Source organism: Molossus molossus, unplaced genomic scaffold (assembly GCF_014108415.1).
Source record: "Molossus molossus isolate mMolMol1 unplaced genomic scaffold, mMolMol1.p scaffold_m16_p_1, whole genome shotgun sequence".
NCBI lineage: Eukaryota > Metazoa > Chordata > Mammalia > Chiroptera > Molossidae > Molossus > Molossus molossus.
This window is the reverse complement of record NW_023425344.1, coordinates 210,348,303-210,361,506: the sequence shown is the minus strand read 5'-3', so window position 1 is coordinate 210,361,506 and position 13,204 is coordinate 210,348,303. Positions and strand designations below refer to the sequence as shown.

General features: G+C 45.5%; 1 protein-coding gene across 2 annotated transcripts in view; it reads right to left on the bottom strand.

Moving 5' to 3' along the window:
* SAMD4A (sterile alpha motif domain containing 4A) overlaps nt 1-12,571 on the bottom strand; it is an 80,071-nt gene extending 67,500 nt beyond the window's left edge. For both annotated transcript variants that reach the window (XM_036266869.1, XM_036266878.1), the window contains exon 1: nt 12,055-12,571. In XM_036266869.1, coding sequence (XP_036122762.1) covers nt 12,055-12,466 — 412 coding nt within the window. In that variant the 5' untranslated portion in view covers nt 12,467-12,571. The remainder of the gene's footprint in view (nt 1-12,054) is intronic.
* Between the last annotated feature and the right edge of the window lie 633 nt (nt 12,572-13,204).

Genomic DNA, 13,204 nt, shown 5'->3' with positions numbered 1-13,204 from the left:
GTGCTCCGTTTCGTATGTCTGCCATGGTCACCCCTTTTCCACTGAGAAAGCTGGGTGCATCAGCTACCCACTGCTGCAGACAGACTCTCAGGAAACTGGGACTAGGAGATACACATCTAACTTGATTTTAACTTGGATATAGCAAAACTTGTTGTGTGTGTTTTTTTAATCCAAAACGTGTAGTAGCTTTGAGAGAGGTGCCCAAAGCTGCACGTCCTGCTCCGACTGTAGAAATGTTTGACGCAGTGGTATGGGAATAAGACCCTAACCTGCCGAATGTTTTCAGATCTCTTCAAACAAAGAACCTTCAAACAGTCCCTTTTCTTCCCAAAGAGTCCCATCATGAGAGCGGCTCTCAAGTGGCCGGCAATGTCGGCACCAGGAAACTGAATCAGCTGACCCCTCTTTTTTTCCCCTATGTTTAAGTGCAGAAAGAATAGAAAAATCCACATTTGGATTCCACATGCCCTGGAGTTGCATCATCACCAAGATCTTTACCTGTAATCTGCCATTTTTCTTTTTTTTCTAAATGGCACAGACCAAGGAATTCGTGAGAGTACCCTTATTAATACTACTCCAGGGTATATTATTACCCTGTCTTTTCTTTTAGAATATCTTTTTTCTCTCTTTTATTTTTAATAGGTAATAATATGGCATTAACATGGTTCTCACTCCAAAGGACAGAGTGAAAAGTGATTCCCCCCAATCCCTGCCTGCCAGGCGTCTTGGATCCACATTCCAGGTAGCAGTCACCGGTGTTTGCATTCTTTTAAAAATGAGGGGGACCGCCCTGGCCGGTTTGGCTCAGCGGTTGGAGCGTTGGCCTGCGGTCCAGAGAGACCCGGGTTCGGTTCCCGCTAAGGGCACGTACCTTGGTTGCGGTTTGTCCCCGGCCCTGGTTGGTCGTGAGGGTGGCAGCCGCTCGATGTGTCCCTTCACGTCGATGTTTCTCTCTCTCTCTCTCTTCCTCTCTCTCCCTCCCGCTCTATCTGAACAAAAAATGGAAAAATGTCCTCGGGTGAGGATCAAAAAAAAAAATGAGGGGGACCAAAATCATATAATATTCTTACTGAGTGTGTGGCTAATGCTGAGAATAGCAGGAGGACCTCCTCTGGTTTTGGCAGGTGCCAATTCTCTTAGACTAGCCTAGCATATTGCTTGGCATTTCATTCTTCATCCGCCCACCCCAATACCACAGCACAGAATACTCATCACCCAAGCACTGTGAACTGAAGATTTTCTACCATGGAAGCATAGACTGAGAGGCCTGAAAAGGTTCTTGAGGGGTCATCCAATGTCATTTACTGGTGTGTTTCTGCTCTCACCAGCTGACTTGCAGGTGTACCAAGAGTTAGTTGAATTTGTTCCCAAGCCTGTCGGTGCCAGTGTGCTAATTATGGAAACTACGTAATATTAAAAAGTATGACAGCAATGATGACATATGGATTGTAAAAAAAGTTAACTGCACAGAAACTTTGTTACAAGCTTTAGAAATATTCATTGTTTTTCTTAAAAATCTACCATTGAATCCAGTGTGCGAGAACTACAAGGTAAATTTTAAAAAGAAAAAAAGAACAATTTAGAAAGATTCTATACTCAGATGGTTTTTGCAAATGTCTTCAGATTCCTGCTCCATTTTAAAGAAATCACAGACAAAAATGCATCAAGGATGTGACTTATGCAGTAAAGACACAGAACAGCCACAGTCAGGAGCCCAAAGAAAGGGTCATAACTCTACTAGAGACAGTACTTATGCTTTAAGTTAAAATCATATAAGGTCTTATGCCTTTTCAAAAATAATTCCCTGCTTGAAATGGCTATTGCAATATACACATTAACTACCCATCCTGATCATGTCAATTAAGAGGACTTCCACTGCAATTAATTTGAATTTTCTAGATGAGGAAAGAGGTTTAGAGGCGAAGTAATCTGTCCATTGTCACATACCTAGTTACTGGTGAAGCTGGAATTTAAAACCAAGTCATCTGACTTCAAAACCATGTTCTTGATCTTGACCAAGTCTGCTCATCATTTATACCGCAAACTTGACTATCTACAACGCCACTTGCAGCCTTAGAATTCCCTTTGCGTTGCAGTGTCTTACTGTGCAAAGGAGAAAACTAAAGTATAAACTAATCTGAAATAAACCTCTTAGCTTCCTAAGAAAGCTGGGCTTTGCAGGGTTTTGCTGGGCTTTTCCGAAAGGATGCATCTCGGAAAGGTTGGCTGTGAAACAAATCTCTGAAGCGAACCCTTGTTCTCATGCGTCTGCTCTCTAATTCTGGTCATGGAATTTGTCAGTGGAAACGATCCAAATGTTTGGTGAAGAATGATCACCCCAGAGTGTGCTGGGAATTTCAGCCTTTCTCCCATCCACAAAAATCCTCCTTAGCACTTGCCAGATTCTGGAACCCCCTGCCTACCTCGCTTCCCTTTCTCTACACCCTCTCTTACTTGGCTTACACCTGAGATTTCCTAAAACCGTATTTTACCTAATAGAATATTGAGGACTGGGGCGGGGGGAGGGGGGATGGCAGGAATAATATTTACAGCATTTAAGAGTTATAAAATATATCCCAAATTGACAGTAATTGCTGCCACTAAGATTTACCCTCACCTGAAACCATGAAATTTAGGGTTTAATTTGCTTGCTATTAAAGACATCAAAGATACACACACACACACACACACACACACACACATTCATAATACCACTTTCCTCTATGTAACCCAAGTTGGTCCCTGCAAATCTTAAAAGTGAGACAAGGAAAAAGTAAGTAAATGCAAGATTAGATTATCCCTTGTCCAGTTGTCTGTGGAGCAGGCACTGTTAGACTGTGATACTAAACCCTGTGAAATAACAGAAATCATAAGATGACAGGGCTCAAAGTCTTAAAGAAGCCATCCTGTCCATCTCCTCCTTGTTCTGCCCCTCTTCCAGGCGAGTCCAATGCAAGCTATTTATTCCAGCCAGAAACGATTCAATTTTTGAGTATGGCAGAGAACTGGAAACACCGCTGCCTTCCTCTGTAGCTCATCTGGTATTTAATAACCCTTGCTGTCATTCGTCTAAAAAAATCCTCCTGGAGAGGGGACGGATGGCTCGGCCTCATGACCCCAAATGCATGTAGCCCATGCAGGCCCTGGACGTTTCCCAAGCAGTGGGATCGACCAACTCACAATAAACTAACAGACTTCTTGCCTACGACCGTGTTTGTCCAACTGTTCTTCCCCAAGCCCCAGAAACCAGCACCAGGCATGGTGAGGAAGAGCACAGTCCGAAGACCACTGGACTGGTGGAGACGGGAGGAGAATGAGCGGTGGCAATCCTGGCTCCCCCAAGGCACCGCTGAGCCATCTCACAGTGTCGTGTCAGGAAGGCCAGTGGCATACTTAAAAAAAGTTTTCCCCAAAGGGGAAGGAAGCTGAAGCTAAAAATATATCATGCCAGCTGTTATAAATGCTTTTCCAAGGAAGCAAAGCAACTAGAGTTACCTCTTTGAAGAGCAAGTGAGGGGTTAAGGAAATAACGGAATTTTTCAGTTACATGCCAGGTTGGCTAGATTTTGGGGTGGGGGGTTGGTGGGAGAAATTTTCCACTGAGAAAGTCCGCTGGTAAAAGACAAAATAATTCCACGAACATTTAAAAGGAACTCCAAATGATACCAGAGTCTCCAAAGGCTTAGGATGGGGATGGTCTACAGCCTGAGAGACGGGATCAGAGTCTCCTTTTCAGTTTCCCAGGGGCCGCGGGCAAAGCCTGCCTAAAGCTGTATGGCCTCTCTCCTTCCCTCCAGTCTCTGTGCTCTGACGGTTCTTTGCAGTCTGACTCCAGTACGTCTGAAGAGGCTGGTGGAACTGAAAGAAAATGTGAAGGGCAGAGAAAAAGGGAAGGACTTTTTGAGCCCAGCAGGTATCTCCAAAAGAGCTGGCCTGGGCTGCCCCTGGATGATCGATGGACTGGGAGGGTTTTTCCAGCTTCAGACCAGGGGTTCCTGAAAGAGCCCCACGTGGCCCCCACTCCGCACCTCGCCTGCTGAAGTGGCGGTGTTTCCGGTGTGGCTCCTGGGGCTGAGCGGCCATCCTTTCCTCAAATGGACAGACCCCTCCACCCCCCAGAAAGGCCAAGGAACAAGGACCAAAGGTCAAGGAATACTCAGGCTCTGGGTGCTCCTGTAGTTTTTGTGTTTTAACTTTTAAGTTTGAAATAATCATAGATTTATAAGGAATTGCAAAAAGACTACATCCAGAGGGTACCCCATCCCCCAAGGTGACATTTTACATGACCATAGTGTATTATCAAAACCAGGAAACGGACCTTAGCACAATACAATTAAACAAGATGGCAGACCTCAGCAGTTATTGTACACACTAATTTTGTCGGTATGAGTTTGTGTGTAACTCTATGGGCATTTTATCACATGTATAAATTCATATACCTACCTCTACAATCAAGATCACAGTATAGTCTCTGTTAGTATTGAGACCAAATTGGTAAAATAAGTCACAAAAAAAGCAAGGGTAACAATAAATGTCACTAGGAGGATTATGACAGAAGGCTACATGACCAATATTATCACCAAATATTTTATGAATTCCCAAAGACACTTTTCTCGTTTATTCTGGAAATCCATTACCTTCATGCACACCTGCCTAGCCAGCCCAGGAACTGACTAAGTCCCCAGCATCCAGCAAACGTTTACGGCAGGGTGGGCAGACAGGCCACATGCCATCTCTCACTGCATTACCATGGCTGCCTCCAGGGGCACATCGGGAGGATGCGGCCACGCTGGGCTTGGCAAGAGACAGACTTTATCCACCAGACACTCGGCCTTGGGAGAGTGGCAGCTGAATGCACGCCAGGGATTTGCCACCTCCCGCATTTCTGTGTTCTAGGCTGGGGAGGAAGGATAAAGACACAACCCCAAGGAGTTTATAATCAGGAAGGAGAGGCGGACAAGTCAACCGAAAACTGAGACACAGACTGTGAAGGCCTGACATGGACGCGTACAGGTCACTGCAAAGTGAGCACAGGAACGGCGCCTCTTCCTCAGGGAGTCACACAGGGCAGCAGCTGGGCAGCTATTAGATCTGTGTGCTATGGAGAACACCGATGCTAGAGGATGGCAGGTCTGTGGGCGCAAATCCAGGGTCTGAGAAAAACATGCTACTAATTGAGCCGGTCTCTGAGGATGAGATTAGGAGGAAGAGGCACCTAACCCTGAGTTCAGAGCCAGACTCTGGAGCCTGACAGCCTGGGTTCAAACCTCACTTCATCTACTTTGTCGATCTTTCAAGTTACTTAGCTGCTCTGTGCCTCAGTTTGCTCCTCTGTCAAATGGGGATAACAATAATACCCATATCATGGGGTTATGAGGATGAAATGAGTTAATGTTTATGTAAAGGGGTTTGAACTGCACCCAGCATATAATAAACACTATGTGCTTGTATACTATCGCTGTTCATTTACTTTTAATGATCTAGAGTACCAAATTTTTTAATGTATTGGTTTTTTTTATTTTTATTTTTTATCCTCACCTGAGGACATTTTTTGATATTTTGTTCAGACAGAGTGGGAGGGAGAGAGAAACATCAACGTGAAAGGGACACATTGAGTGGTTCACCCACACAACCCAACCAGGGCCGGGGACAAACTGCAACCGAGGAACGCGCCCTTAGCGGGAACTGAACCAGGGTCTCTCTGGACTGCAGGCCAACGCTCTAACCGCTGAGCAAAACCGGCCAGGGCTATGTATTGTTTTTATCATCAGAAAAATCTATTGACATTAATAAAAGAAACACTAAGGTTCCGGGCTGTACCAGAAGACTGTAGAAGGGAGCTAATCAAATAGAGTATTTTGGAATAATTTTTGTTACTCAAAATTCCTGAGTTTGCTAGCAAAGGTCAGCACATATTTTCAAATCCAAATGTAAATAATGCTAACAAAAAAATCAAGTAGTGCAATGACTTCCAGGTCTTTCCAGGTCCCAGTTTGCTAGTGAAGAGTAGAAAATGGTTACAGAAAGGCAGCTGGGGGTAAGGATGGTGGCACTGACCACCACACAGAGAATGCTGTGGGCCCTTAAGAAAACCAGGAGAGACCTGTTCTTTTCCTGAATGGGTTACTTTTTCAGCAACAGACAGGAAGCAAACGTAGAGATACTAAGCCAGGTTCTATGTGCCTTATGTTTGGAGTTGCTTGTGATGGCTGAGTCAAAGTTCACCAAGGCTTGTGTACAGTTTGTGACAGCCAGTACTTTGGCCTTTTTTGGTCCCCCAGGCTTATGGGTTTCTGATGAACAATCTGCACATTCTTTTTTTTTTTTTTTTTTTTTATTCCTCACCTTAGGATATTTTTCTATTTATCATTAGATAGAGTGGGAAAGAGGGAAAGACAGAGAGACAGAGAGAAACATTGATGTGATAGAGACACACTGACTGGTTGCCTCCTGCATGACTCAACCAGGGCCAGGGATGAACTGCAACCAAGGTATGTACCCTTGACTGGAATCGAACCTGGGACTCACAGGTCCGTGGGCCAACACTCTAACCGCTAAGCCAAACCAGCTAGGGCACAGTCTGCACATTCCTGCTCTCAGTAGTCAGACTCCCGAGTAGTGAGGTATGGAAAATACATTCTTCCCTCTCTTCTGATGCTATTCAATATGTTGCTTAATAGACTTCTCATATTAGGGCTTAGGTTTTTACCTTCTACTCTCTCTTATTTTAATCCCTTCTTTCAAAAACTCTGTGTGGCTCCATCATCTATTTTTAATGCCTTCTAAACATTTTTCTCCACCTCAATGTTCCAGCACCTTCTCAATGTCAATATATACCCAGAATCAAACTTGTAGCTAGTTTCTTTCCCTATCTTGCCTGTTATCTCTTTGGAATTACAACTTTCTCCATCCCTTAAGTGTCTATCATGTGTGAAGCACTTCCTACTTATATCTAATATCCCTCCTTCATCAATTCTTGGTCCTCATCTTATTTGACCTATCAGTGGCACTTTATTTAGTTGATCACTCTTTTCTCCTTGAAAGATACACACACTCTTGATGTTTTTCCAACTTTAGTGGTCTTTTGCTGCTCCCTTCTCTGTTTCCAGCCTTCCTGTTGAAGTGCTCAGGGTTGGTCCTTTGTCTTCTTCTCTATCTACATCTCTATGTTGGTAATCTCAATGAGTTTTATAGCTTTAAAGACCACCCATGTGCTAGTAACTCCCAAATGTCTATCTCGGATCAGTCCTCTCCTCCCAACTACATACTCATAAATCCAACTGCCTACCAGACATCTGATTGTCTAACAGACATGCAAACTCATCATATATGACTCTGAACTTCCAATTTTACCCTAAACCTATTCAATAAATAGGGACTTCCCTATCCCAGTTAATGGCAACACCATCCTTCCAGTTGTATAAGCAAAACCCCATGGAGCCATTGTTGAATTTTCTCCCTCACACCCCTCATTTATTCTGTCAGGAAATCTTGCTGGCTATACTTTCAAAATATATCTAGATTCTGAGCCTGTCTCTCCTGCCCCTTTCTACTGCTGCTATCTTGGTCTGAGTCATCAGTGTCTTGGGTAGAGTATTGCAATTGCCTCTTAACTGTTCTTTGTGTTTTTGTCCTTGCCCTGGTATAATCTATTCTTAATACAGCAGCCAAAGTCATCCCTTTAAAATGTGAGTCAGAACATATCACTCACCTGCCAAAAATCCTCCAAAGGCTTCCTGGTTTATTGAGAGCAAAAGTCAAAGTCCTTGCAATGACCTACAGGCCCTGTCGGATCTGTCCCTCCCTATTACCTCCGTAACCCCCACCTCTGCCTGTCTTACTCACTCCCTTCCAGCCACTGGCCTCGCTTTTCCCCACACAGGCTGGCACTGTTCTATCTTGGGATCTCTGCTCTAGCTTTTTCTCTGCTCCTCCCTCAGACACCGCTTGGCTAACCACCTCGCCTCCTTCAAGTCTGTGCTCGCCCATCACCTTCTCAATGAGATCTATTCTGATCACCCTACTTAATACTAGAACCACCTCACCAGGTAGGGTCTGATCCCCCTGGTCCTACCCTTTGTCTTATTTCCATGTCACTTAATCTCTAACTCACGTGTGTACTGTAATTTATATACACTAGACGGCAAGCTCCGCGAGAGAGGGCAACTTTGTCTCGTCCACTGCATGTCCCGAGAGGCAAGGCATATACTGGAGCTCACTGAACATTCTCTAAGTGAATGAATGAACAAATACGCGAATCAATAATGTATGTCCAAGCCAACACTGAATCCTAATCCTAATCGTTCCATTTAAGACCATGCCTAGTATTCACTCCTCTGCTCCACAGTGATTGCTACTCATATTACCTTACACCTGAGGCTTTGAATTGCACAGACTCTGCACTCATCACTCACTCTCTGTCTGTCTGTCAGCAGACCAGTACCCCTTCCAGTGTTGCTCCTGTCACTCCCATGCTCATGTTGGCATGCGTGGCTTCTTTAGGGCTCTCAGATCCCTTCCCTTGGTCTAGTTTTATTGTCTTTCCTCACTGTCCTTTCCTTTGTGAACCTCGCACTCCTCCTCACACTACCACCTGCCTGCACTGCAACCCCATTGCTCTGTCACAGTGCAGAGCCCCACCCTCACTGCCTCCCCTCTCCTCCTCTCTGAATGTGCACCAGTGCACCGCCCATTTCCTCCGCAGGGCTCCCCGGCCCTCCCGTTCTCAAGGATTTCTCCATTCCCTACATTCAGTGTGCTTAGAGTATGGACCCCGCCCCCCCTTCAGCTTAAACCTTCTCTTGCCTTGCGGCAGAGCTTAGAGTTTCTTTTTAACTACATTTTTATATAACTCATGGGTTGTTATATAAAATTTCTGTGGATAAAAGTCTGGGGAAAATGGAACATTTAATATTTAATTATGAGGCTGATGGATATGTCTTCTCTCTCCACTTATACTATAAGCTCCCTGGAGGGAAAATACTTGCCGTAAGCTTCCATATCTCCCTGTGGACTCGAACACAGTGCTAAACATCTAGTAGATGGGACGCAAGCATTTGCAGGGCAGTTGAATGATTCAGAATTCACACAGGGACAAGGCCACAAATGCTAAGGCATTTTGCTGGAGCACAGTGACCAAAGGGATAAAATATTAATGGAGGCAACCAAAGTTAAAAAAATAAACTGTGGCCCTGGCCGGTTTGGCTCAGTGGTTATAGCATGGGCCTGTGGACCAGAGAGTCCCGGGTTCGGTTCCCAATCAGGGCACGTACCTCGGTTGCAGTTTGTCCCCGGCCCCGGTTGGGTCGTGCGGGTGGCAACCACTCGATGTGTCTCTCTCACATCGATGTCTCGCTCTCTCTCTTTCTCCCTCTCTCCCTCCTGCTCTAAATGAAGATAAATGCAAAAAAAGAAAAAAGAAAAACTATGTAAGGGGTGGTTAGTTTCTTTTCATTACATTTCATGAATGTGGCTGATAATTTGAAGTACTAATTGATTTTAGTTCTTTACTTATAACCAGGTTGTTTTGTGCAGGCATTTCTTCCACTTTGCAGAAGTAAGAGATGCAGCTCTCCGTGCAGTAGAGGAGGTCCTGAAGCCTAAGTCTAAGCCCTTTTCTACTGCAGTGAAATGGCCCAAAGGCCCACTAGGCCACTCTGAGGCTCGGGCTCAGGACCAGTGCTTTCATCGGGTGACCTCAGAAGATGCAAATGAGGACAAGAGTCTGTGTGTCAGTGTTTGCACTTTGCTCTTCATTGTCTTTCCTAGTCTCTCCCTTTCACTCACTTGCAGACACTTAGTGCTTATTATTGTCAGCTCTGGCCAGGACTAGGCACTTACATGCATAATCTCATTCACCCTCAGCATAGCCCTTGAAGGTAGATATCATGGGTGTTCCCACTTTCAGCTAGGGACCTTGCTCAGAGAGGTTAATCAAGTAACTTGGCCAATTTACAGTGAACAAATTTTAGATCTGAGATTTGAACCCAGGAGCGCTTTCACACCAAAGTCCTTGTTTTTTCCCACTTTGACAAGCTGCCTCTCCAGGGCGCATGAGTGAATGAATGACCCAAGGGTTTGCCGTTTTGACAAACACAGTTTAACCTCTGCAGACAATGCAGAGGGGAAAAAAGCAATGACGTTAATGTTTTGTTAAAGAGTAATACTGCTGAAACACGTGCTGACGTGCGCTAAGGGTGAATGAATCTACGGAGGAGAGATCTGAACTCTTATCTTCTTTGCTTTGGAGCAGGGCTCCAAACCCTTTCTTCTTCCTGTGACATGTAATCTAGTTATCTTGTTAAACCTCCAAGTCCTTTTCTGCTCAAGTACTACACAGGGACCCGAAGACCTGGGAGGCCATGACGGTCATCGCTACATTTCCTCCACCTGGTGAGGCTGGGTGGCCACAACGAAACATATCAGTACCTGGTAACTACAATGTGATATCCTCTCTCAGGTACTGATCTTGTCAAGACCCAACCCTGGGTGTGTCAATTATTAGAGACAGTAATGTGGGGACCCAAGACAAATTTCAAGGCGAATGACATCCAACTCAACCATTACAATGCAAAAGACCAAGACTGCAGAGGGCAAGGGGCTCAGATGGAGTCTCTCCCGCTTTCAGAGGGCTTTGTAACAATCACTAGGTTCTGTCGCCGACCCAGGAAACTTGGGCCAAGAAGCGCTGTCATCCCAGCAGCACTGTCTGTTCTAACAGTCCCAGCCATCGCTCGTCACACAGAGGCTGGTGAAACCATTCCCCAGACGACTAGTCTGTGAAAAAGACTGTCACCAGAACCTCCTATACAATAAATGAATGTTGCAGCATCACCTAGTTCTCAGAATGTTCAAGTTGTTGATGTCTAAATGTAAAAACAGAAGAAAGCATGTAAAATCTCATGTTGTAGCATCATCAATGCAGTATCCTAAGTATTTCCTTGGTTGCTTCCCTAAAGTACTGTTTCAATTAATGTAGTTATAATGCAACACTCCTCCAGATTTGAGAAAGCCATTTAAAAGGCCCATTAGCCAAAGGATGCAAGTGGAGGTAGAGGCCAAGAAGCTGTCACTCCCAATTCTTAATACTCTCCTATCTTTTAGGTGGGGGTTCCCGCATGTTGACAGGCATGTACGTTCTAACCACAAAAACTTTCCCCCGAGAAAGTCCTCTCGGCACTGAGACTGTATTCACAGACACGTGCAAACTAGCATCACAGAATTCTGCTCAATGGCCACCCCCTCCCCCAAGCTGCTACTTTATAGAAGCACCGGTGGCATTTAGAGAAGACTCTGGCCTTAGTCCCAGTTGCTGGCAAGGTATTTTGCTTTCATGGTCAAAAGAGCAGGAAGCTGTCCTTTGCTTACCCCACCCCCACCTTGCAAAGCAGGTCCTGACCCTCTTCTCCTAAGGGGTTAGACCGAGCGAGCGAGAGAGGCGGCCACAGCATTCACCCCAGGCCACAGCGCAGAGCAGCATTCTCAGTTAGCAAACCTGCTCCCCAGCTCAGGAGGAAACGTGCCCCCAACAACCGGGGGTAACACCAGGAAATGCAAGGGAGGGAACATTCCAGGCTGAAATTAGAAAAAAAAGAAAGAAAGAAAAAGGGAAACAAAAGAGAAAATGCACAAAGCCCACAAGACTGTCTGGTTAACTATGGGTTAGAATGAGGTTTGGAAAATCACACATGACAGCATCTTGGCAAATCCAAAGACCCCGGGGTAAAAGACACCTGCGTGAAAGGCATTTTTGTTCGTGGAAACAGGAAGTTTCCTTCTTTCTCACTACTTATGCTCTCTTATGTTTAAAAATTTTTTTAATCTATTTGTAACCCAAATTTGGATCATCAATCATTTTTGCAAGCCCAGCATTTCATCCTTCCAGAGTCAAAAGAGCAACAGAGATGGGGTCCAAAGATCCCTTTCCCACAGCCAATTCCAATCAGCCCTTCTCTCCCGGGGTTACCGGTGCTCAGAGCAGACATTCCCAGCAGGACATGCCACACACAGCAAGTCGCCAAACCAGACTGTGCTAACGGGCCTCCAGGGACTTACTTGTACTTGTGCTGGTTCCGATGGTATTGATTGTGGTGGGGACGGATGAGGAGGAGTACAGAGGCACATGGCCGTTCTCACACCCCAGACTTTTGTCCTGCCAGTTGGAGGCATTGATGCAAATCCCAGAATCCCGAGAGTTCTGCCACCCATTGAGTTTGTCGTCGGAGTTCTGTCTTTGGTGATAGTAGTGCGTCTGCCCATAATCCACAGAGTCCGAGCGGCCCCGGTTCTGGCCACCAAAGCTGGTTGATGTGCGGTCCTCCAAGTGATTCAGCCACATGGCCAAAGCGCTGCGGTCTTCCAAGGAGGTGGCCGGATGTATCAAAGCATAGGACAGCAGCTGCCTGCTCTCCTCGATGTGCTGGTTGTGTTCAATAGAGTGCGCCAGGATTTTGGGCAGCAGTTTCATATACTCTACTTTTGCGTCGAGGTTTCCTGGCTTCAGCAAAGGCAGGTGAGTTAACAGGAGGGAAATCACTTTATCCTTGGATTCCTGTTGCCATTGGTTAATGATTCCTGGAAAGGAAAGTATACAGGGCAGATAAGTCAACACCGGCACAGTGACACAGAACACCACACTGAAGAGAATGCCTGTGGACTCGCGTGGCAATCTATGTACCCTGGCTGAACTTTCTCAAATCAGCCCATGCATTGGATTGGACAACTGACCTCACGTTGTCAGGGACAGTGACTTCAGCGAAACACGGAACAAATGTTCTTCGATGTCCGGATCCTCAATCTAATTCTCATTTAGGTCTCCAAGGGGTTACAACTACAGAATTACAGCCCTGGTTTTTGTTTTTTGTTTTTTTCTGAGCTAAGTCTAGCCACACCCTCAGATGGATGGGGGAGGAGGAGATAAGTAATAAGAAAATCTCTATTAAAAAAAGCAAGTATAATCAAGGGTCCGTATATTGGAGACCTTGAGGCTAAGGCTGCTTCCTGTCCCCACCCCCACCTCCAGACATCTGTGGGAAGGTGGTTTAAACCCTGGTAAAGGCATCTGAGTGAAGTTGATAAAGCTTCTTAGATGGGGAAATCTGTCAAGATAAAAACAGGACCCCTCATGCTTGTGAAGTAAGCCTGCACCTTGCCCAGCAAACAACAGGACCTCACATCTCGAGTGAGCAACGGACCCGGGCTCCCC